General features: G+C 39.7%; 1 protein-coding gene across 1 annotated transcript in view; it reads right to left on the reverse strand.

Annotated features, from left to right (window-relative positions):
• Positions 1 to 23,602, reverse strand: part of FAM20C (FAM20C golgi associated secretory pathway kinase) — a 244,045-nt gene that overhangs the window by 213,120 nt on the left and 7,323 nt on the right. Inside the window, exon 2 of the mRNA XM_040356779.1 lies at positions 21,168 to 21,355. Within this exon, the coding sequence (XP_040212713.1) occupies positions 21,168 to 21,355 (188 nt within the window). The remainder of the gene's footprint in view (positions 1 to 21,167; positions 21,356 to 23,602) is intronic.

The following is a 23,602-nucleotide window of genomic DNA, read 5'->3' on the forward strand; positions in this document are numbered from 1 at the left end:
AAATGTGGAGATTTTACTGAAATTTCACAATTAAAGTGCATTTCCAGACTGTTTCCTAAGCTTAAATCTGCTTTCACCCACCCTCTAAATCCTATTCTAACTACCCTGTGAAAGGAAGATTCTTATAAGTAGTGTGTACTAGGCTTAAAACATGTTTGCTGGAGTTTAGCTTTAATTTGTTAGTGATGAAGTCCATTTTAGGGCCGATCCTTCCTTTAACCGCTTGCCGACCGCCGCATGTACATATACATCGGCAGAATAGCTCGTGTGGGCAAAGCAACGCCCGCCCGCCGCGAGCTCTGTGACTGTGCCCGTAGGACCCGCAGACTTGATGTCCGCCAGTGTCCCGTGATCATGTCACAGAGCTGCAGAACAGGGAAATGCCTTTGTAAACAGGAGGAGCGGCGTGCTGACGTCACTGCAACAATCCACGGAAGTCCCGGGAAGCTACGGGCTGTGGAAGCAAGCCGTCCGGCTACATCTATTCTGATTCGCTTTTTATCCATCTCCTAAATGTGAGTGTATTTGTTTTTAACCTGATTAAATTTAACCCAACTGGATTACGCTATGGGAGTCTGTTTTGTTTTCTTCTGCTTGGATCTGTGCTATCGCTGAGCGGATGATTCATAGATCTTATCGAGATACGTGCACCAGGAAGTGGAAGATTACTGCAGGGAGGCAATAGCATTTTGGCTAGGTTGCAAGCATCAAACGCATATAATCTCGGTAATACGAGATCTGTAAATTTGGTAAGCGGCAGTACTTTTATTGGTGGAGGAATTTCTTTTTTCTCAATCTGAGAACAACACTATTCTGGAGGTGTATTGCATTACTTCACAGATATCAACATTGGACAGGTCCTTTTAGAGAGAGGCCACCAATTTCAATTATTTGGACTTTTTATTGATTTTGAATATTGTATTTTCATTCTTTGTGTTCACTGTGTCACATCATGTGTGTTCAGAGACCCATCTGGTTTCATTATTTGTGGAGCTCTCTCTTTTCTATTGATACCACACCTTTTGACAGTAATTGTCATTGTATTGTGTTGCACATTTTTATTAATTTGTGGTGTTTTTTTAATTTTTTTGTTTATTATTATCAATAAGAATATTTAATTCTGGGTGTACGTTAGGTACAATTCAGAACATAAATTTATGCAACGCAGCTATTTTTTTTTCATTTCCCTGTTCTGCCTAGTGACAGGACAGTGATCTACTGCTCCCTGTAATCTGGACCAGTGATCACTGTCATGTTACTCGTAGCCCAGCCCCCCACAGTTAGAATCACTCCCTAGTACACACTTAAAGGTTTGTTTTTTATTTTTTAAATAGGTTCCTTTAAGCTAGTGCATTGTTGGTTCACTTACCTTTCCCTTCGATTTCCCTGCTAAAGGTTTTTTTTCTTTGTCTGAATTTTTCACTTCCTGTTTCTCCTCTGTAAACTTGCCACCATCATCCGAGCGGTGGTTAGTCAGCCAGAACAGCTTACTGAGGAGGAACACTAAGTGAGAAATTCAGACAAAGAAAAAAAAAAACATTTAGAAGGGAAATCGAAGGAAAAGGTAAGTGAACCAACAATGCACTAGCTTAAAGGAACCTATTTAGAAAATAAAAAAAGAACCTTTACAACCCCTTTAACCCCTTCCTCGCCCCCGTAGTGGTTAACCCCTTCCCTGCTAGTGTCATTTACACAGTAATCAGTGCATTGCTGTATAAATGACAATGGTCCCAAAATAGTGTCAAAAGCATCCAAAGCGTCCGCCATAATGTCGCAGTCCCAATAAAAATCACAGATTGCTGCCATTACTAATAAAAACTAATAAAAATGCTATAAATCTATCCCCTATTTTGTAGACGCTATAACTTTTGAGCAAACCAATCAATATACGCTTATTACGATTAAAAAAATGTTTTTACCAAAAATATGTAGAAGAAAACATATCTGCCTAAACTGTGGAAAAAATTGTATTTTTTTTTGAAAAAAAATTGGGATATTCATTATAGCAAGAAGTAAAAGATATTAGGGGTTATTTACGAAAGGCAAATCCACTTTGCACTACAAGTCCACTGAAAGTGCAGTCGCTGTAGATTCGAGGGGGACATGCAAGGAAAGTAAAAAAAAGCATTTTAGCTTGCACATGATTGGATGATAAAATCAGCAGAGCTTCCTCTCATTTCACATCTACCCCTCAGATTTACAGCGACTGCACTTCCAAGTGCACTTTCAATGCAATTTTAAGTGTACTTTGCACTTGAAGTGTAACGTGGATTAGCTTTTCGTAAATAACCCCCACTGTGCTTTTTTCAAAATTGTAACTCTTTTTTTGTTTATAGCACAACAAATAAAAACTACAGAGGTGATCAAATACCACCAAAAAAATGCTCTATTTGTGGGAAAAAATGGCTCGGTCATTGGGCAGCCAAATATTCTGGGGCTGAAGTGGTTAATGTCAGGTAGTTTAATTCTGCAGTCTTTTTTGAAAATGTAAATATCAATTGTGTGTAGTTGGAGGAATGTGGAGTTTTTCATTAAACAGCTATTTTCCTTGTCATTCTATTCCATATCATTTTGTTGCCTTATTTTACCCAATGTGGATGAAAACATATAGCATTAGGTTTCATAAAAAAGCTACACACACTGGTATAAGAAGAAAAATATTCTTGGGAACAAATCAGAATCTTTTTACAGTTTTTTTTTTTTTTCGGTAGAGTACATGCTGATTGGTTGTAACGTGTTAAATACATTGTAGGTTTCTTTGTATACTCATGAGTAAGCCTGATGGAGTTGAATGGACAGATTTGAGTGATTTGCGTGCATAGTTGAGAATGTTGTTGGTAGCATAATGCATGTTATTTTTTTTTAATTTATTATTTTTTTTATTTACTTTTATAGTGGTCTTTTTACAGGGATATTGAAAAGCCCAGTAAAAAAAATGTGAATCAGCTTCTCCTTTAAAATATCTAGAAGACTAATACAACGGTAAGGTATAAACTATGGAGTTATGACCCATTTTACATAATTCTGCGTGAACTGTCAAGGAAAATGTACAGTGTCAAGAACACAGCTTTATCCTCTGAACAAAAAAGCAAAGACAACAATATATATTTTGCTTGGAAATCACATCCACCGTGTTCTTGAGAGGGAAGATTATGTTTTATTCCAACAGCATGAAACACTACCGAAATCAAAACGCTTTTGTTCGTTGTATTGAAAGGCGTCCTTTGTTCATTCATCATGGCGATGGTAATCAATCTGCTAGTTCTGGGCAGCTTTATTGCCTCCTCTCTCCATAAACAAATCAATGATACCATATTTCACCAAGTTTTACAACAAGTTTGGAAAGTGCACTTTCTCCGTCTTTCAATGGCATCACAATGTTGTTTGTTCAATGAAGAGGTTGCTGGTGGGAAGTGAGCTGGGTCCGGATGCCAGCTCAGGGTTGCAGCTTCTGTCCATTCCTGTGTGCCATAAGCTTTTAGCATGAATAGCCCCAATCCATTCATTTTTTTATTAATTTCCTTTCAAATGGAAGTGTAAAAGATAAAGAGATATGCACCTAGGCAGGGCTGTCTTAATGCCTGGGCACCCGTGGGCACTGCCCAGGGGCCCCATGATAATCTTGCATTACATCATACTTGCCAACTGTCCCATATCTGCTAGGATAGTCCTGCATTTTACAAAGTTTACCAGGATGCGTCCCAGAACTTGCCCTCCTGATGTCCTTCTGCCCCCCCCCCCCGTGCTCTTTGTGTCGATTTAGTCTTTGATTTATGGAAGGTTTTCTTGTTGTTATATATATATATATATATACATACACATATATTAAATTCGATCAAATATTTATAATTAAATTCTTGAGAGTAGGTGCGTAAATTTGGGGTGGTAGGGGCCCTAGTGCATTACTTTGCCCAGGGGCCTATGATGCTATTAAGACGGCCCTGCGCCTAGGCAAGATCTCAGTTTACAAATGTGGAGTAAAAGAGCAGGAAAAGAGCTAAAGGTATTCACAGATATTAGACATTCAGCCAGATCAGGCTACAATCTAATCTCTATGGGGCAACCTAGGTCCATGCGTGTACGACCACTCTTGGGAAATAAAGAAAACGGACAGGTAAGAAAACTTTGTCCAATTGCTATAATTTCTCCCCAGGTCAGTCAGTGGTTGGATGTTTGTGTACAGCCCCCCCTTTCTTTCCCCAAGACCACCTAAACAGGTACATTCATTAAACACAATAATTTCTAGCCTGCAGAGATATTATAATGGTTGCATTGTACATGCTTGTCTAACCATTCTCTAATGTCTATGGCAAGTTTACAGGCGATTGTTCTCTGGGTCACCCAGTAAAGCAGTGGAAAACATATATTTGGACCTCCTTTAAAACCAATTTTGACCTCTGTTTGTGTGCGGCCCCATAGCTTTACAAGACTGGTTCTACTTCAGAAACTCACTAGGGCTGATCATGCTGTGCCTGCAAGTTCTTGCCTTATGCCCCGTACACACGGTCGGACTTTTGACCATGCAAAAGTCCGCCGTGAGTCCGTTGGAAGTCTGACGGAAAGATAGAAAGAAAGAAAGGTTCTCTATCTAAGGTCTGTCGGACTTCTGACAAAAAAAAGTCCGATGGAGGCTACACATGGCCGGAATTTCCGAGAAAAAAAGCCTGTATGACTTTTTTTCTCAGAAAGTCCGGCCGTGTGTACCAGGCATTAGTGTGACTGTCCATTATTAGGAATCAGGTTCAGGTCCACCTATACCATGGATTCAAGGTGAATTCTGCGGGTTTAAGATGTGCAGTTCCGATAAATGTAGGTGCACATTCGCTGTAGAGAACTTTTAAACTGTAATGCACTGCATGGTCTTTGAACTATGGCCAGCAGCCATAGTGTCAGTGAATTGGAAGCTGTTACAAGGGAAGCTGACAAACTGCACAGCGAGATATTAGGGTCAGTTAAGAAACTGAACTTTATTTTGGATTGTTAGCTCATTGGGCAAGCAACCTCTTTGCTTCCTTTTTGCCTTTATTACTGGGACCTTTTTTATGTTATGGTTGATTTTTAGCTACTGCCTTGGCCATACATAGAAAACTTCTTTTTTTTTTTTTATTACAAGACTTCCCCTAATAAAATGGCTTTTGTTTTAGGGGTTGGTATTGAGGGTTTTTATACATTTTTGGTAGTTTTTATTGTATGTTGATAGGGACTTTATTTAACGTTGAACCACATTTGTTCTGCAAGGCTTCCCTTTATAAGAAAAGTAGAGTTTTGTTTCATTTTGGTATATTGAGTTTTTTATTTCATTTGTGGGTTTTGCGTGTGGTGTCCCTCTTTGCTAGTAGGGACAGATTGAGTTTCCGCTCATTTCAAATTGTTCAGAGTAGATTGTAATCCAAAGATGGGTGGTAACACTCAAAACTCAGAAAGGAACAGGTTCAGGAATCTTGGCACAGAAATCTTGTTGGAATATACAAGACTAGATTGAGTTTCCTCTCATTTCAATTGTAGATTGTAGATTGCAGTCTGTCCGAGGCCTACTCCAAACAAACACCTAGACAGGTAAGAAATAATTGTTTTTAATTATTTTTAGGTATTCTGTGTAAATAGGAACATATATTCTGCCAGTTTATAGCATTGTATGCTAGAGTATAACATATACGATGATAGAAACTGGCACAGCACTCTTTGCGCCACCTATTATATGTTCCCATTTACGCAGGTTACCTAAAAATAATTAAAAACAAATATTTCTTACCTGTCTAGGCATTTGTTTGGAGTAGGCCTCAGACAGACTGCAATTTACTCTGAACAATTTGAAATGAGAGGAAACTCAATTTAGTCTTGGATATTCCAACAAGATTTCTGTGCCAAGATTCCTGAATCTGTTCCTTTCTGAGTTTTAAATGTTACCACTCATCTTTGCATTGATGCAACTCCTCCTGTTGAAAAAAAAATGTACACCCAATATGCAGAGTAGGAGCCCCTCCTAACATACAAAGCAGGTGTGCAGACCCAGAAACTAAATCAAAGAAATCCCATTCCCTAAAAGCTATAAAAGAACGTTTGGCTGGACGGATCCTTTAAACATTTTAAACTGTGCTGTGCTTTGCCAAGTATATGATTCCTGCAGTCAAATTTGGCCAAAGTGAAGGTTAGCCTTACTTCTCTTTAGTTACTGTGTCATTTGAAAACACTGGGTCATTGACAGAACCACAAAACAAGAATATACTTAAATAGACGCCTACAAAACTTGTGCTTGTATTTAAAAATAGCAAACTCCTGACTTGAACGGAGCACAGGAGCTAAATATGAAATTGACTGAACTTAATAAACTTACACAGTTTTACGCAGTCACAACTTACAATCTGTGCCACCTTCACAATTAGCAATGGAAAATATCAAAATAATTTGAATTAAGCATCGCCAAGTGACATAAATAACTGAAGGACCTAAGGCACAACGGTTATATTAAAGAACAGTTTCAACTTCCAAGCAACAATATAAACCATTCATTGGGTTACTTTTGCTATCCAGCAAACACTGTGGCTATGATTTACCCCTTTACAACCACCCAACACATATTTGCGGAGGTAAAAGGATGGGATTTAACGCTCTCACGCCACACATATGCGTCGCTGGGTAGTCTATATGTAAGTTCTGAGAGTGTGCCCTTCCAGCACAAAGACTGAGCTGTCAGAGACAGCACTTGGCCGGGCAAAGGTGGACTGGCTTTCGATCATGTGACCGCTGCATTATTGATCACCGATCCTTACCACCCCTATTTCCGCTCTGCATCAACGGATTGGACACAGACCCGTTGTCAGCATGCTCAGTGGGGATCAGCGGAGAAATCCCCTGCTGAGGGAGTAGATCAGCTGGTGGACTGTAACAGTGTGAAAGGGGCCTTAGCAACTAGTCCCAGATCTATGCATTGTTTTTCCACTTTTGCCTTACATGTTTTATATGTATCGTCTTGTGCTGTTAAGGAAAGCTGCAAGCTGATCTGGAGTCTATTATAGTGACAACTGTGCAATTTCAGTGCAACCAAAGGCAATATTTTTTGGAATGGGTAAGGCAGGATTATAACCCCAGCTCCCCAGTTAGTTTATAATGTGTGTCTCATTGGAGAAATTTAATCTCCTGTCCTATAGCCTCAAAAGAAAGTGATAGGAAATCCATCCAAATTAAAGGAAATTTTTGGTTGTCACCAGGGTCACCAGAACTAGTGTCCTAAGAAGAATAGGCTGCACACCACGATTGTGATCCAAATCCTTTATTGGGACATCCCAGAGTGGCACCCCAGAACCAGAGTGCCTGGTAGACGCATTTCACACGATTATAAGTGCTTAGTCAAATGACACATATACTGGGAACTCTGGTCTTGTGGTGCTACTCTGGGATGTATCATTAAAGGATTTTGGATCACAATCGTAGTGTACAGCCTATTCTTCTTTTTAAACATTTTTTGCAGAAGTGAGCTGAGGCGGGCACCCACTAGTTCCATCAGGCTTCCTCATCTCACCTGGAGCGGCAAGTCTAAAGAACTAGTGTGCTCAGATTTCCTGTCCTGGTGACAACTCAAAATGTGATACTTTCTTTCCCATTCAATTACATACACTTGGAGATACCAGTCAACAATAACGAACTTAGGAACGTATGCCTACCAAATGCTTCGGTTCACCATGGGTATGGTATTCGTTCCTAAAGGTGGATCCTGGTTAATGTGGAGAGATACGCAAACATAGAGCGAGATTCAATTCTAAAAGATAATAATGCAATTTATATAAAACATGTTGATAAAAATTGTGTTTGTTTTTAATTAGGGGTTTTTTGTTTAGCCCACTGACCCAGGTCAAGATCTACCGGGTCATATAGATACACATTAGAAACCCCTTTAGGAACCAATAACATACCTATGGTGAACCAAGGCATTTGGTAGGCATGCATTCCTAAGTTCGTTATTTTGTAACAAATTGTATAATTATTTGTCTTTTGACATATAGCTTTGAATATTTGATATTGTAACAATTTTTTATTAAATCATTTCCTCATGATTGTTATTTCTTTTGTAGCACTTTAAATAAATCGAATACAACTTCATGCAACATGTTGAAAACACTCCTGAAAAAGCTCATTGAGCAAAACATGTAGAGTATGAAATAGTTGTACATGATCTTTAAGTGACATGCTTTATTTCAATATCCATTAAGATTGTAAAGAATTGTGTGTGCTAATAAAAATGTATATTTTTAAAAATAATTATATTGTATACAGTATGTTCTTTTGGTACCTTTAAAGTCCAATTTCCTGCCCAATTGATTATACGTATCATTTTCACATACAGTATATATCTAACAAAAAAAATGTTTTTTAAAGAAACTGCGGTTCCCCTTTAAGACAGTAAAGCCATACAGACCTCATAGTAAATGATCAGTCTGTGGGTTAGTCTGTTCCCATACACTTTGCAGTGGAGTGTTGGCTTTCTTTTATAAATCTGTTCAGAATACAATGACTCATCTTTGTGGGCTACATTCCCTCTTGCAAGCAGCTGCTTGATATTAACGTTTTATTGAGCAAGATGTTCAGTTATGATATTGCAGATAAAACTACAAATTCAGATAGAGGAAGCAGTGTAGTGCCTTGATAAGGATGTCGCTGTCAGAGAGTACATGTGACTGTCATTCATTTCCATCAGCCGTTGTGATGACTGTTGATAGTGGTGGAGATTTCCATTACAATTGGAGGGGTCACATGCTGTCCCCTGTACATGCATGAAAACCTGATACAGAGCATTAGAAGAGCAAGAAATGGCCATATAAGTCCCTTTGTTGCTGAGCTGGGTCATATAACTGAAATAGCAAACCTACTACTTTATTTAAAGCATTCTAAAATCTTCTTAAAAGCCTGTTCCCCTTTTTAGACCATGTTTTATGGTACACCAAAATTTACGTTGTAACATGAAGAACCCGTCACAGTACACACCAGGCCTTTAAACCCAAACCACACACTTATCTGAGTGCTTCTTAGTTAATGTTGTTTTTTTTTTGTTTTATTCAGTATGGCTGCATGTGGATCCACTCACGCACCCACATCATCCATTCATGGGGATTGGTAAATTCATACACTACAAGTCCCACCTGCCACTGGGGCAGAGGGACTCAACAATGACATCACAACAATTGCATCACATTAATGGGGTTGTAAAGGGGAAAAAAAATCCCTAAATAGCTTCCTTTACCTTAGTGCAGTCCTCCTTCACTTACCTCATCCTTCCATTTTGCTTTTAAATGTCCTTATTTCTTCTGAGAAATCCTCACTTCCTGTTCTTCTGTCTGTAACTCCACACAGTAATGTGAGGCTTTCTCCCTGGTGTGGAGAAAGCCTCTCTTGAGGGGGGAGGGGGCGAGTTCAAGTTGGGCCATGTCTGGAGTTCCCAAGGATCAATACAGTGACCCCATCCTTATTTCCCTGAACTGAGGATGCTGTGCAGTAGGTTAATGACCCTACTGCATTTTCCCTATGAGTGTGTCCCCTAAGTCTCGTACACACAATCGGATTTTCATCGGACAAAGCCTCTGACGTTTGTCCAAAGGGCGTTGGCCATGAACTTGTATTGCATATAAACGGCAAATTATTTTTGGCCAACAAACACGAAACTACGTGGTTTTCAGCTCTTTAGCACCACCCTTTGGGCAAGTTCTGCTAATGTTATGGTGAGCATTGCTTCTGAGCATGCGTGTTTGTACTTTGATTTTTTTTTCGACGGACTTGTGTACACACGATTGGAAAACCCGACACCACACATTTGTTGTTGGAAAATTTAAAAACATACTATCGGTCAGATTTCGCGACAACAGCCTGTCATCACACAATTCCCATTGGAAAATCCGATCGTGTGTACGAGGCTTAAATGTTACACATTTAAATATACAGTTGTTGCTTTTTAACATTAATGCTTAACTGCATAAATTGCTACTTGGGTTTGGGGGTACCTGGGTGCTCTACAGAGGTGTAAAGCTTACATACAGGCAAATGGTGGCTTGTAATTTTGGGTAGTTGGTGGGGCAGGTTCCCTTTAAGGAAAGGCATATAGAGACAGCATATAACATCCCCTTTTAGCTTCTTAAAGGAAGTGTTAATAGATTATCGTATATACTTGAGTATAGTATAAGCCGACCCGAATATAAGCCGAGGTACCTAATTTTTTCCACAAAAATCTGGGAAAAAGTACTGACTCGAGTATAAGCCTAGGGTGAGAATGCAGCAGCTACTGTAAGTGGAAAAGAGGGTCTGTTTTTTTATTTTATTTTGTATTGTTTTTACAATTTAACCTCTTAAACATGTATTATTACAATTCTTTTTTTTTTGCCGGGGGGGGGGGGGGCTTTGGTGAGATATCAGGGGTCTTAACATACCCCTGAAATCTACCCTTTGAGACAGAGGAAGGGATTAAGGACAGAGCTCCCACAGCCCCTTTCTCTGTAGCCTCAACTGCACTGCAGATGAATGGAAAGGAGACAGAGGCAGTGTCAGTCCAGTGCAGTTTATGAGGGCGGGTTTAGGGACGGGATTAGAGGCGGGGCATGGTAGGGGTTAGGCGGGCAACTGGTGGCGAGTAACCCTTGAGGCCTGGCTAGTAGCTCAGGACTTGAAATGTTGAGCCCTGTTGTAGTCTATGTATTATTGGTTCGTTTTTTACAACATATATACCAGTATTAATGTTTTTAACTGGTTTACACATATATTCATTTTACAGTTTGTAAAACTGTAATAAATTCATTTTGTGGGCTAGATTTGCCATTTTTATACTTAAGTTTGAGGCATTTCGTTTCCACCATTTTTTATATTTTTTTCTGGAAATTTACCACATTAATAAAGTTGTAAAATTATATTCGCCAAAAAAACAAGCAGCATCAGCACAGGAAAAACCCACAACCTTCCTCAGCGCATAGATCTTTGCTTTATAGATATTTGGGGAACAGTGAGCGCATTTTGTCAGAAAACCAGCTAAGCAAGGTGTCTGTGGATCAGTTTGCAGCTTCCTTTTAAACAGACCCCTTAGAGGCATTCTCAGTTCTGCCATTACACCGCGTAGAAAAGTTCTTGCTTAGACCAGATTTGTTCTTTAATGCAAACTCCAAAATACACACCTGTTACCCACTTTTAGTTTATCTCCTACTAGGGAAATAAATAAGAGCTTTCTATTTATTATACCTCGCTGTGTGTTTTCACACTGAGCTAGAAGTGTTGCAACGCAAGCAAGGTGAATTCATACAAATTGGAATTTTTGTGCCTGCTGGGTAACTTCACAGATAAATGCACGGCTTATTCAATTAGAATCATTAACAGCCAGTGGTAGACACATCCCAGATAGGAGTCAGCTCCTGTATTTGTCATTTTCCTCTGACACCGCACATGTCAATAAATGACAAAATCCACAGACAAGGGAAATAAACAGAAGCTGAAAGGTACACGGAAAGAGTTTAAGTCTAACAATACAGAAAGCATTCTAGACAGGCTGCTACAACCGGTGCCACAGCTTAGAATAGATTTTGACAAATAGCTGAATATGGGTATTTTAAAGAGGAACGCAAAGGAAAACAAAAACTAAACCTGAACTCTTCTACCCTCGCCGATGCTCTGAGATGTAGGTGGGGCCTTCAGTATCCGCATACCATACCATACGGAACCTCTGATCCTGCACATTGCATCTGACGGCATAAAAAATGCCAGCCTTCAGCAGTGACACATAAGGTAAGTATTTCTGCTTGTTCCTCCACCCCTATGCAGCATTTAACCCTTGCAGTGTAGAAACGAGCCCACTGCAAGAGTTACATTTTGTTTTACCTGGAGTTCTACTTATAGGAACTTCACCCCCATGGTTAATTTTAATATCAAGCCACCACACGGCGAGTCTTGTGTCACCATCTTCTTTGTAAGGTCATCAGGAGGCTGGCAGATATACAGTATATATATATATATATATTCAAACTTCGGGTGGGTTACTTCCCTTTCTTATTTCGGAATTTACTGGAGAAATATCAGGGTGGGTTCCCAATCATCCATCAATATTCAACAATAAACGACAGAGGGACACGTGCTCCAATTGCAAAAATGGTTTACTGTAATTTTCAAAATCATGTAAAAGATCTTGATCATGATTTTGAAGATAACAGTAAACCGTTTTTGCAATTGGAGCACGTGTCCCTCTGTCGTTTATTGTTTATATATATATATATATATATATATATATAGGCATACCCCACTTTTAAGTGCACAATGGGGTCTATTTACTAAAGCTGGAAAGCGCAAAGTCAGGCTCACTTCAGCATAAAAACCAATGAGCTTCCAGGTTTTATTACCAAGCTGGAGTAAGAAGCTCACTGGTTTCTATGCAGAAGTAAGCCTGATTTTGCGCTTTCCAGCTTTAGTGAATAAACCCCATTGTGTACTTAAAAGTGGGGTATGCCTGTATATATATATATATATATATATATATATATATATATATATATATATATATATATATATATATATAAATATATATACATATATATATAATCCATTATAATTCATGAGCTTCGACTGTGGAAGCTCTCAAAATTTCAGAGTTAGGACTACGGAAAATAATGGGGTGCCTTGACAGGGCTCTGTAGCTTACGCATATATTTGCTAATTTTTTTAACGCGTACTATCAGGCCCCATACACACGATAGAATTTATCCGCAGATACGGTTCAGCGGACCGTATCCGCGGATAAATCCTCTCTAAGATTTCAGAGGATTTCAATGCGATGGCGTGTACACACCATCGCATTGAAATCCGCGCTGAAATCCTCTGCCGATGACGTGTCGCGCCGTCGCCGCTATTATGACGCGGCGACGGGCGCGACACTGTCATATAAGGAATTCCACGCATGCGTCTATTCATTACGGCGCGTGCGGGGAATCCCTTTGGACGGATGGATCCGGTAAGTCTGTACAGACGAGCGGATCCATCCGTTGGAATGGATTCCAGCAGATAGATATTCTGTGCATGTCGACAAATATTTATCTGCTGGAAATCCATTCCAGGGGAGATTTATCTGCGGATAGATATCCGACGGAGTGTACACACCATAGGATCTATCCGCAGAAACCCATTTGATGGGATTTATCTGCGGATAGATTCTATGGTGTGTATGGGGCCTCAGACAGTGTAATTCAGATGGTTGGTCGGTAAGTTGAGTTTGGAATTTCTTTGGTTTTTGTTTCACATGTGTTGCCCCTATCATGTGCTCCTTAGTGCAAAGGCCAGTTATAGGTGACGGCAGAGCCCATTTGTTTGTATACCTGATATATATACTATAGTTTGTGGACTTTCCTACAGACTAAACAATATACACTGATTTGGGTTATTTTCCCCACGAAAGATGAAAGATTATTTATTTATTTAAAATGTTAGAACAGCAAAGAAGAAAAACATGTTTATTTCAAAATGTTTGGTCTTTTTAAATTTATTTAGCAAAAAACTGCGGGAATTAAATACCACCAAAAGAAAGCTCTAGTTGTGTGTAAATAATTATATATATATATTTTTTTATATTGGTACAGTGTTGTATGAACATACAATTGTCATTCTTAAGGCCCGTACACACGATCGGATATTCCGACAACAATTGTCCGACGGACGCGTTTTGTCGGCCAAACCGACCGTCTGTATGCTCCGTCAGACAATTGTTGTAGGAATTTTCGACAACAAATGTTGGCTGTGCATGCTCTGAAATTGTCCGACAAAACATGTGTTCTATCGGATTATCCGATTGTGTGTACACAAATCCATCGGACTAAAATCCAAAGTACAAACATGCATGCTCCGAACCAATGCTAAACATCAGACAACAATAGCAGAAGTTGCCCAAGGGTGGCAGTAAAGAGCTGAAAAAACAGATGGTTTTGTGTATGTTGGCTAAAAAATTTCTGCCGTGTGTATACCAAGTTGCACAAAAATCCACGGACTTGTCCGATGGAAGTCCAAACCTGTGTACAAGGCTAAAGTGTGACAGTAGTGATAGCTGAAAATTGGCCTGGGCAGGAAGGGGGTATAAGTGTCTGGTATTGAAATGGTTAATTATTGCAGTTTGTGTCCCCATGGGGGATGTGACCTCACTTCCTACCACAGTGACGCTAGACTTGCATTGGGAGGAAATGCTGTAAAACACAATTATTGTATCATTTATTTCTGCAAAACATTACAAATATTATATGATCCTTTTAAGTACAACTGTAAAATAGGATAAACCCCTGGCTATACTGAAACTCCTGTCTTTGTTCAGATGGAATATGAATATTAACCCCAGCTCATACCAATTCCAGGTCATGTCAATAGTGTGATTTTCTAAGATGAATTGATGTTAAACGTTAAGCCCTGGTTCACACTGGGTACGATTTGAGATGCGATTTGACATGTCAAATCGCATCTCAAATCTGCGGCAATTGTCGGCAATGGCACTGTCCTAATCAGTGCGACGCCGCATCTGCGATTTCAAAAAGTAGTACCTGTACTACTTTTTGCGATTTCGGGCCGCAAAATCGCAGCCGCAAAAATCGCGGTAAAATCGTGCATTTTACCGCGATTTTGAATTCGCAGCAGTGTGAACCTAGGCTAAATAGAGATCTTTTATCATCATTATTTATTTATAGTAAGTACATACTGTTACCAAATAAGCTATGCCTCAAACTATGCTTACCTCAAACAAATTTTTGATGTGACCGTCACATTTCTACAAGATTTTTTCCCATTTATTGAATTACATTACATTGGCAGATAAGCCACTAGCGGGGGCTCTTAGCGGGTCAGTTGAGTGAAGCCTCGTACACACGACCGAGTTTTTCGGCAGAAACCAGCAAGAAACTTGCTGGGATTTTTTTTTTGACGAGGAAACCGGTCGTGTGTACATTTTTTGATGAGGAAACTGTCGAGGATCCTGTCGAGCCAAAAAGAGAGCATGTCTTCTTTTTCCTCTACAGGAATGGAGAAACTTGCCTTGTTGAGTTCCTCGACAGCCTAACAAGGAACTCGACGAGGAAAACGATGTGTTTCGCCCGTCGAGTTCCTCCGTCGTGTGTACGAGGCTTTATTCCTTCTCTATTTCTAGACATATCCACCTGGAAGACCCAACTATCCTAAATCTTACTTCATGGGATTGTGGGAAGTGACATCTTGGCAAACTGTCCATAAACTGCGGATTACACAAAGTAACTTTTATCTAGGTGGGGAATGGAAAGGTAACTGATTGGCAGTAATTTGGGCGTATAAAGCTTAAATAAGATTTTAGTGATTGGCTTGGAGTTTAAATATACAACTGAAGCTATTGTGTATTATCTTCCGTAAGATCTTTTTTTAAGCTCTCTATCATTATTTACGTCAGTAATGTTTAAACAACCTTCTACTTGCCATGCGATAACGGTATCCAGTATTAAATCAGAATTTGTATTTGAGGATGCAGAAATTTAACCCATTAGGCACCTTATTAGCCAACTCAAGCTCCAACCCAGACTAACTCATCTGACATTAAGCTTCCATACCTCTACACAACGCTTGATCCCACCGCGCTACTCTGGGAATTCTTGCAGGCCCTAATTAATCCTCTTTAGGTCATGGAATAAACTTGACATTAATCCAATATTATCCTGACTTTATCCATGGAATGAATATACATCTTAAATCAGTACAAAATAACAAATAAGCCTGGAAAGAAATACGTGTCATTGTCTGCTTCTAATGGTCTATATTAGCATATATTAACATTTCTGCGATTGGAAGCTTACTTATGCAGTGTGACTGCATGCAAATGTGTTCAAACACCTAACATGACACACATGAGCTCTTGTGTAATTCTGCTTTGTGGGTATAGACATTGATATATGTAATAGATAAATGCAGTAGTGGTTGTATAGGTAAGTGGAACTCATCTCACTAGTTTTGGATTAAATAGGGAAGGGTAAGATCCTCTGCAATGCTTTCTAATGTTGGTAATGTTCCCATTGGGAACATTTCATCTCACTTTATGTCCCAGACACACACATGGTATTGCTGTATTGGAGTGCATTCTTTAGCTTTTTTACCATGGATTCACTAGGGGCCAATAGAGTATCGTTTTTTCCCTAAAGTCCAACTCTGGGCATCAAAAATAGTTTGCCCATGCAGTGTATCTGTGTCCGCACTGCATGGGAAAAAAAAATGTTGTCTAGGGGATTTGGGAGCAGAGATATACTTACATAATTCTTCGATACTGCACGCATCGGATCAGTCCCTAAGGCTCATCCACCCCCCGCCCCGCCCCATGGCCTAGAGGTCTTGTACCGTGGACTGTTCCTAATGTCACCTCTCATTCACTCTGAAAATTAAAGTGACTCTGGCACTTAAAATAAAAATAAATCTGACACTTTTAGTTAAAAACGATATCATTACTAGGAAGTGCCACAGGGGTGTCACTTAAAGGATACCCCAAATTGTCCACTACTGCTCTATAGGCCTACAGTTTAGCTAAAGCCCATTTCCATCAACAACTTTTTTTTTTGGTAGAGGCAAAGTGTTAGATCTTCTGCCAAATATAAACCTCCCTGGCTGTATAATTCTTTCTGGTTTTAGGTGCTGAAAGCGGTACAATTATTTTGCATGAAAATTTGGCGTTTTATACTGTAATTCTTAGGAATAACTCACTTAAATCTGACCAAACAAGAGTCTAGTAGACATCCCGGGTATGATAAAGTTTGAAACACAAAATCATAAATTATAATATAATAAATAACTATAAATAATTATAACAAATAATAATGTAACTAAAATAAAAATTATTCAATAATGTAATCAAATCAAAAATACTGGAATTTACTCACTTGCAGAATTGTCGCTGTCATTACTTTTATTGTTTGATGACGAATTTCCACACAAATCGCTATCGCTCAATTCTACAAGTAATTCTAATTTATTATCGCTGTTTTCTAGCTGGTCTAAAAACACTTTTTGGTTTGGACAATCTACAGTTTCCAGGCAGAAAGAACAGTATTTATTATATAAAAGTGCATGCAGGACACTGGGCAGACCCCTAGGGACAACGGGGATGTGTAATTATTTCATACAGTACTGTAATCTATAAGATTACAGTATACTGTATGTGTACTGTGTATTTACTTTTTTGAATTTGGTGCCAATCTCTGCCCCCGTGCGTCGTAACGTCGCAGGGAACGCAAGTTTACAAGGGGGAGAAAGACATTTCATCCAGTTAAGGTGATCCTTACAGGTTTTCTTTGAGTTGACTTACAGAAAGATAAAACATAACCCAGTAAGTAAGTTGATTGCTTTTTAGGTGGACTTTAGCATTCTAAAAACAAATATGTTTTTAGCTTTAGCATTTTTTTAGCTTTAGCTTTAGCATTTTTGATGAAACCTGGAGTTCTCCAAGGGTTGTCCAGGACCCTGGCTGGAAGTTGTCCAGGACCCTCAGCTTAGGCCTTTTCAACATAAATGGAAAACTCGCTAGAGGGCACAGGTCTAACTTTCGAATTTCATTTTGGGTGCAAATGCTTTATGCATGGAAAATTAAATTGTTTAATCTTTCAGGTATAGACTGTTCCTTGGGATAATTTGTAATAATGTGGAGCAGCCATATTTGTTTTTATATGTATACATGTTCCGCTTCTTGTATAGCAGTACTGAACCGAGGTTGCGCCTTACTATTTCGATGTCACAGTGACATCCTACCAGTCAAATCTGAAAGACTTAAAGTTATGCACACTGGTGTTGATTTACTAAAGGCAAAAAGACTGCACACTTTGCAAGTGCACTTGTACTCTGCAAGGGCATTTGCTCCAGAGCGTAGTAAATGGGGAGAAGCTCTGCTGAGTTCATCATCCAATAATAGCAAGCAAAAATGCTGTTTTTTTTTTTTTACTGAGCTCTGGAGCCAATGCCCTTGCAGAGTGCAGTCTATTTGCCTTTAGTAAATAAACCCCCTTGCTAGCTGGAATATTATCTCAGAAGTGGTTTCTAAAGCTTGCAATAGTCGGGCAAAATATTGTTTTTAAAATCGAACAGAACTGAACAACTGTTCGATTTTCTAATAGTTAATGTGCTCACTTTGACTATCAATATCCAAAAACAAACAGTCATGTTTAAAAGTTTTGTTCACACAAATGATTTTCTAAGTGGCAGTCAAAGGTTTACCTGGATCAAAGAAAGGTGATACTTTAGTGCTGACAATGAACAAAGAAGTATCCATGGGATGTGGTAACCTTGCAAGAAGATCTGAACAAATTAATTGGGTGGGTAACTACATGGCAAATGAGGTTTATTGTAGAAAAATGTAAAATAATGCATTTGGGTGGCAAAAATAAGAATGCAATCTACTCACTAGTGGGAGATCCTCTGGGGGAATCTAGGATGGAAAAGGACCTGGGGGTCCTAGTAGATGACAGACTCAGCCAGGGGAGGGCAATTTCCTCCCAGGCCACCCTAACTTATGTTTAAAATGCCCGCTACCATTTTATTTTTTTGCTGGTCTTGGAAGTCGGGCACTCTACAAGACTATGGTCTGGCAATACCTGGAGTATGCCGTCCAGTTCTGGGTACTAGTCCTCAGGAAGGATGTACTGAAACTGGAGAGAGTCCAGAGAAGGGCAAAACAGATATACATATACTGTATATAGTAAAGGGACTGGCCATTTACTAAAATTAGAAGATAATCGGTTTAACCTTAAACTGCATAGGGAGTTGTTTACTGTAAGAGCACCAAGAATCTGGAATTCTTTTCCACAAGCAGTGGTTTCAGTGGGGAGCATCAATAATTTCAAAAAACTATTAGATAGGCACCTAAATGACCTTAACATACAGGGATATACAATGTAATACTGACATAAAAGTGCACACACAGGTTGGACTTGATGGACTATGTAAATATGTAAATAATAGGTGGAAAACTTTTGATACAGTGATGGGTGAAAAAAATTATGAATTTCTATTTTTAAACACGTGTTAGTTCAATTTCCTACTCATCAATGGCCAGCTTTAGGAAAGCGGAATCATTGCAATGCTATATATTGTAGTGTAGATTGAGACAGAATCTATAATTCTGTACATGTAACACAATCATGATAACACATAGTACATAATGCATTTAAAATGTGTCAGCACTAAAAATATTTATTACAAATACCAAAACTGTGTGCTTACTGAAAATACACGGATGGTTACTTTCTTTTCTTTATCTGTTTATCTGTTATCATTCTACGGAAACTGTGTAAAACACAAACACAATTACTACGCCTGCCGCCTGCAAAGGCCTATAGACTAGGCTGCGTAGGTCTTGTTACTGCCTCTTGCCTAGTTGGAGAATAAAGATACTGGAAGTAATTTTTCTATGCAGTAGGACAATGCATTTTTATGGAAATGTTGAGGTAAAAAAAGGGCGGTAAAGGTCCATTCACACTATATGTGTTGGGCAATGTTGCATCCCAAAGCACAGACAAGGCAATGTGTCATATGTCATTTTATTTCAGTTTACACCATCGGTGTAAAAAAAAAAGGTAGGACAAGTTGCATCTTTACGTAGCGCAGAATTTTGCAACGTGCTGCAATGCATAGATTTGAATGATTTGTGACATTTAAATTAAGTAAAACATAAATAAATAAATGGTGCAATACATTGTAATCACCTCTACATAATGCTAACCAGAAGGTGTGTGTTATTATTATTATACAGGATTTATATAGCGCCAACGGTATACGCAGGTCTTTACAATATAACGAGGGACAGTACAATTACAAAATAGTTCAATACAGAAGAAACAGAATGGCCCTTCTCATAGAGCTTACAATCTAAAGGGAGGGGGATGTGGTACAAAAGGTAATAGCTGCAGTGGAAGATCTGATGGAAGTGACTTAAGTACAGTTCATAGGTGGAGGTAAGTTATACTTGCCTGAATAAATGAGTTTTCAAGAATAACCTAAAGGCGGACAGGGTAAGAGCTGACAAGACATACTGGGGCAGGGAGTTCCAGAGGAAGAAAGAGGCTCTGGAGAAGTCCTGGAGGCAAGCATGGGAGGAGGTAATAAGGGAGGTAGAGAGCAGGAGGTCTGAAGCCCAGTTTACATGACTGGTTTTCCCGACAGGAAAACTGCCGGGAATCCCGGTGGAAAAATAGAGAACCTGCTCTCTATTTTCCCGCCGGGATTGCCGGCGGGTTCTAAACCCGGCAGCTTTCATATAGGGAAACACTGCGAGGGAGCATACACATGGCTGGGATTCCCGGCCAAAGCTCTCCCCGCAGTTTTCCAGACGGGAAACCCAGCCGTGTGTACACAGGGAAACTTACCGAGCAGGTTCTCGGGTTTCCCGCCGGGAATCCCGGACGTGTGTACAGGGCTTCAGGAGGAGTGGAGAGGATGATTTGGGAAATATCTGCAGATTAGTATGGTGATGTAACTGGGGCGATGTTGTGGATGGCCATGTATGTCGTGGTTAGTATTTGAATTTTATACAAGGGGGTAGGGAAAGCCAGTGAAGAGCTTGGCAGAGAGGGGCAACAGTCACGGATCGGTTAGTAGGATATATTAGTCTAGTAACAGCATTAATAATAGACTGAAGAGAGGGGTAGCCTGTGTAAAGGTAGGTCAGTGAAGAGTGAGTTGCAGTAGTCAAGGCGGGAAATAACCAAGAAGTGAATAGGTTGTGTTGTAAAGAGAATAAAGCATGTCCACTGGTTTGAATGGGCCCTAAAACTGAACTCCAGGGTGCCATAAACACACAGTATTATACACATATGTGAACTTTTATACCTGACAAGGGATTTGTAACTTTGTTCAGATCCAGGCATCCCTGCAAGGCAGAAAAAAAATATCCTGGCAGAGCTTACTGCAGCTGAGAACTACAGCCTGGCCCTGATTTCACCCTAGCACGTGATTGGACAATAAATGAGCAATCACACTCATAGGTCGTCCCCAAGTCCTCCCCTCTAAAATAAAAATATATGAGCATGGCCAACTTATGACCAAATAAACAGGCCCATAAAAAATGCACTGGTTGATAGGAGGTATTCTACAGGGCTGAAGATATTAAATCAGAAAGCAGGACTCAAAAATAGAATGCAGTAAAACTTGTTAAAATAGAATCAGCAACAGTACAAACTTACCAACGCTTGTGATCTTCTGGCTGCCGAGATCTTGCAGTAAAGCTCCAATGGCTGGATTCTGTCTGGAATATAACTCGTACCGATTGATTCCAATGTGAAACTTTAACCAGTTGGGATAGGAATCTACATGAGCTTCTCCAGTAGGCAAGAATTCCTCCTCATCGCTACCTTCATTTGCTACATTTTGCCTGTTGTGAAAAGAGAAGGACAATCCGTAAGATGTGAGAAGCCCTTGAAGGCGTACATAGCCTGCTGCCTACAGGCTTGTGATTTAATACTGATGACAAGGAGAACAATGAGCCATAGTGTGCAATGTGTTACAAACTGGCTATTTAGATCCTAGGTAAAATCTAGCTGAGTTATACACCATGAAAAGTGCTTTCTAGAAGTGTGCCTGCCTACAGAGAATACTGCAGACTACCAACGAAAGAATAGAATTAACCAACATCCAATTTAATAAAGCATTACACATAAGCAAACCTGTAATAACTTCAAACAGATTACAGCACAGGTGTCAAACACAAGGCCCACGGGCCGAATCCGGCCCTCCATGCCATTTCATGTGGCCCTCGCACCTCTCCTGCAGCTGCAGGAGAGCTCCAGCCCTCCTCTGGTCCTACTCCAGACCCCTACTTTCTGCTTTCAAGCAATGTATCCAGCTTCTTCCCAGCAGCAGCATAAGGAAAGGGGGGGTGCACTGTGATGTAAGGGAGAGTGGGGGACTCAACTTCTGATGGTGGGGTGGCTCTTAACATCTAATGTAAGGGGAGGGGATGCACTGGACATCTAATCTTACCGATACAAACGTCCCTTTTGAGGGCAATCATAATTCTGATGCATCCCACAATGAAATTGAGTTTGACACCCCTGGCTTACAGAGTTTAAGAGAAATATTTATTTTTAGGCATGACATAGACAGTATTGTTATCAGATGGCAGTGTTCAGAGGTTTTAACGTAATATCACTATCAACTGACTTTCTGCAGCAGTTGGAAGATATATGGAAGTGAATATTCAGATATGCTTGCAGAAAAAGAGTCATACAGTAAAACCTTGGTTTGCGAACATAATTTGTTCCAGAAACATGCTTGTAATCCAAAGAACTTGCATATCAAAGCATTTTTTTTACAGGGTATAACAGCAGAGGCACCTCTAAGTGTAGCAATAAGTTGTTAAATGATGTACTTTCAATAAATGTAACCATATTTTTACCAAGGTTTTACTGTAGTTGTAAAACTCATCAAAAAACAATTTCAACGTAAAGGTTTTTTAATGTTTTATTTACTTAGTTTTGGTTTCTTCCTGGAGTCCATTACAAGCCAGTAACATGTTGGTAGGTTAACTGAGGCCTCGTACACACGACCGAGAAACTCGACGGGTGAAACACATCGTTTTTCTCGTCGAGTTCCTTGTGAAGCCGTCGAGAAACTCGACAAATAGAGAACATGTTCTCTTTTTGGCTCGTCGAGTTTCTCGACAGTTTCCTCGACGAAAATCTACACACGACCGGTTTCCTCGGCAACCAAAATATCACCCAGCAAGTTTCTTGCTGATTTTTGCCGAGAAACTCGGTCGTGTGTACGAGGCCTCAGTGTTTCTCAACTCCAGTCCTCAAGGCGCCCCAACAGGTCATGTTTTCAGGATTTCCATTATTTTGCCCAGGTGATTTGATCAGCTTCACTGCCTTAGCAATAACCACAGCCATTTCATCCTGAAAACATGACCTATTGGGGCGCCTTGAGGACTGGAGTTGAGAAACAATGGGTTAACTAGACTCTAACCAAATTGGCCCAGTGCCTGTATATGACTGAAGAAGAGACATTAGACTGTAAACGCCTTCAGGGGACCTTGACTGATCTGAAGAGTTTTATTTGCGGTGTAACGTTCTGCATATTTTGTTAGCACTATATAAATATGCGAAGATAATAAATAATGTAATCTGTCAGCAACTGCCTTTAATAACAGGTTGTACGATGATGAAGGCACCTAAGAAGCTAACCCCAACAGTAAACAGACAAGGTTGCGAGTATTACTCACCTTAGTAAGGTCTTTGGGCAAGGTGCAACTCATTATTACAGAGCACTGTACTGAGAGGGGCTTTAACTTTAGGTTTAGGTAGACAACCCCTTTAAGAAAGTTCCTGCATTACACCAAATGCGTAGGGGTTGATTTACTAAAACTGGATGGTGCAAAATCTGGTTCAGCTCTGCATAGAAAGCGATCAGCTTCCGTGTTTTTATGTCCAAGCTTAATTGAACAAGCTGAAGTTGGAATCGGATTGGCTACCATGCACAGCTGCACCAGATTTTGCACTCTCCAGTTTTAGTAAATCAACCCCATAATGTCTTTGAGCTCTCACTAGGAGTGTTTTAATTAGGGAGCACTCAATACCACTGTCCCGCAGCACTTGTTTCTGATGTGTCTTTATTTTCCTGC

Source organism: Rana temporaria, chromosome 6 (genome assembly GCF_905171775.1).
Source record: "Rana temporaria chromosome 6, aRanTem1.1, whole genome shotgun sequence".
NCBI classification, from domain to species: domain Eukaryota; kingdom Metazoa; phylum Chordata; class Amphibia; order Anura; family Ranidae; genus Rana; species Rana temporaria.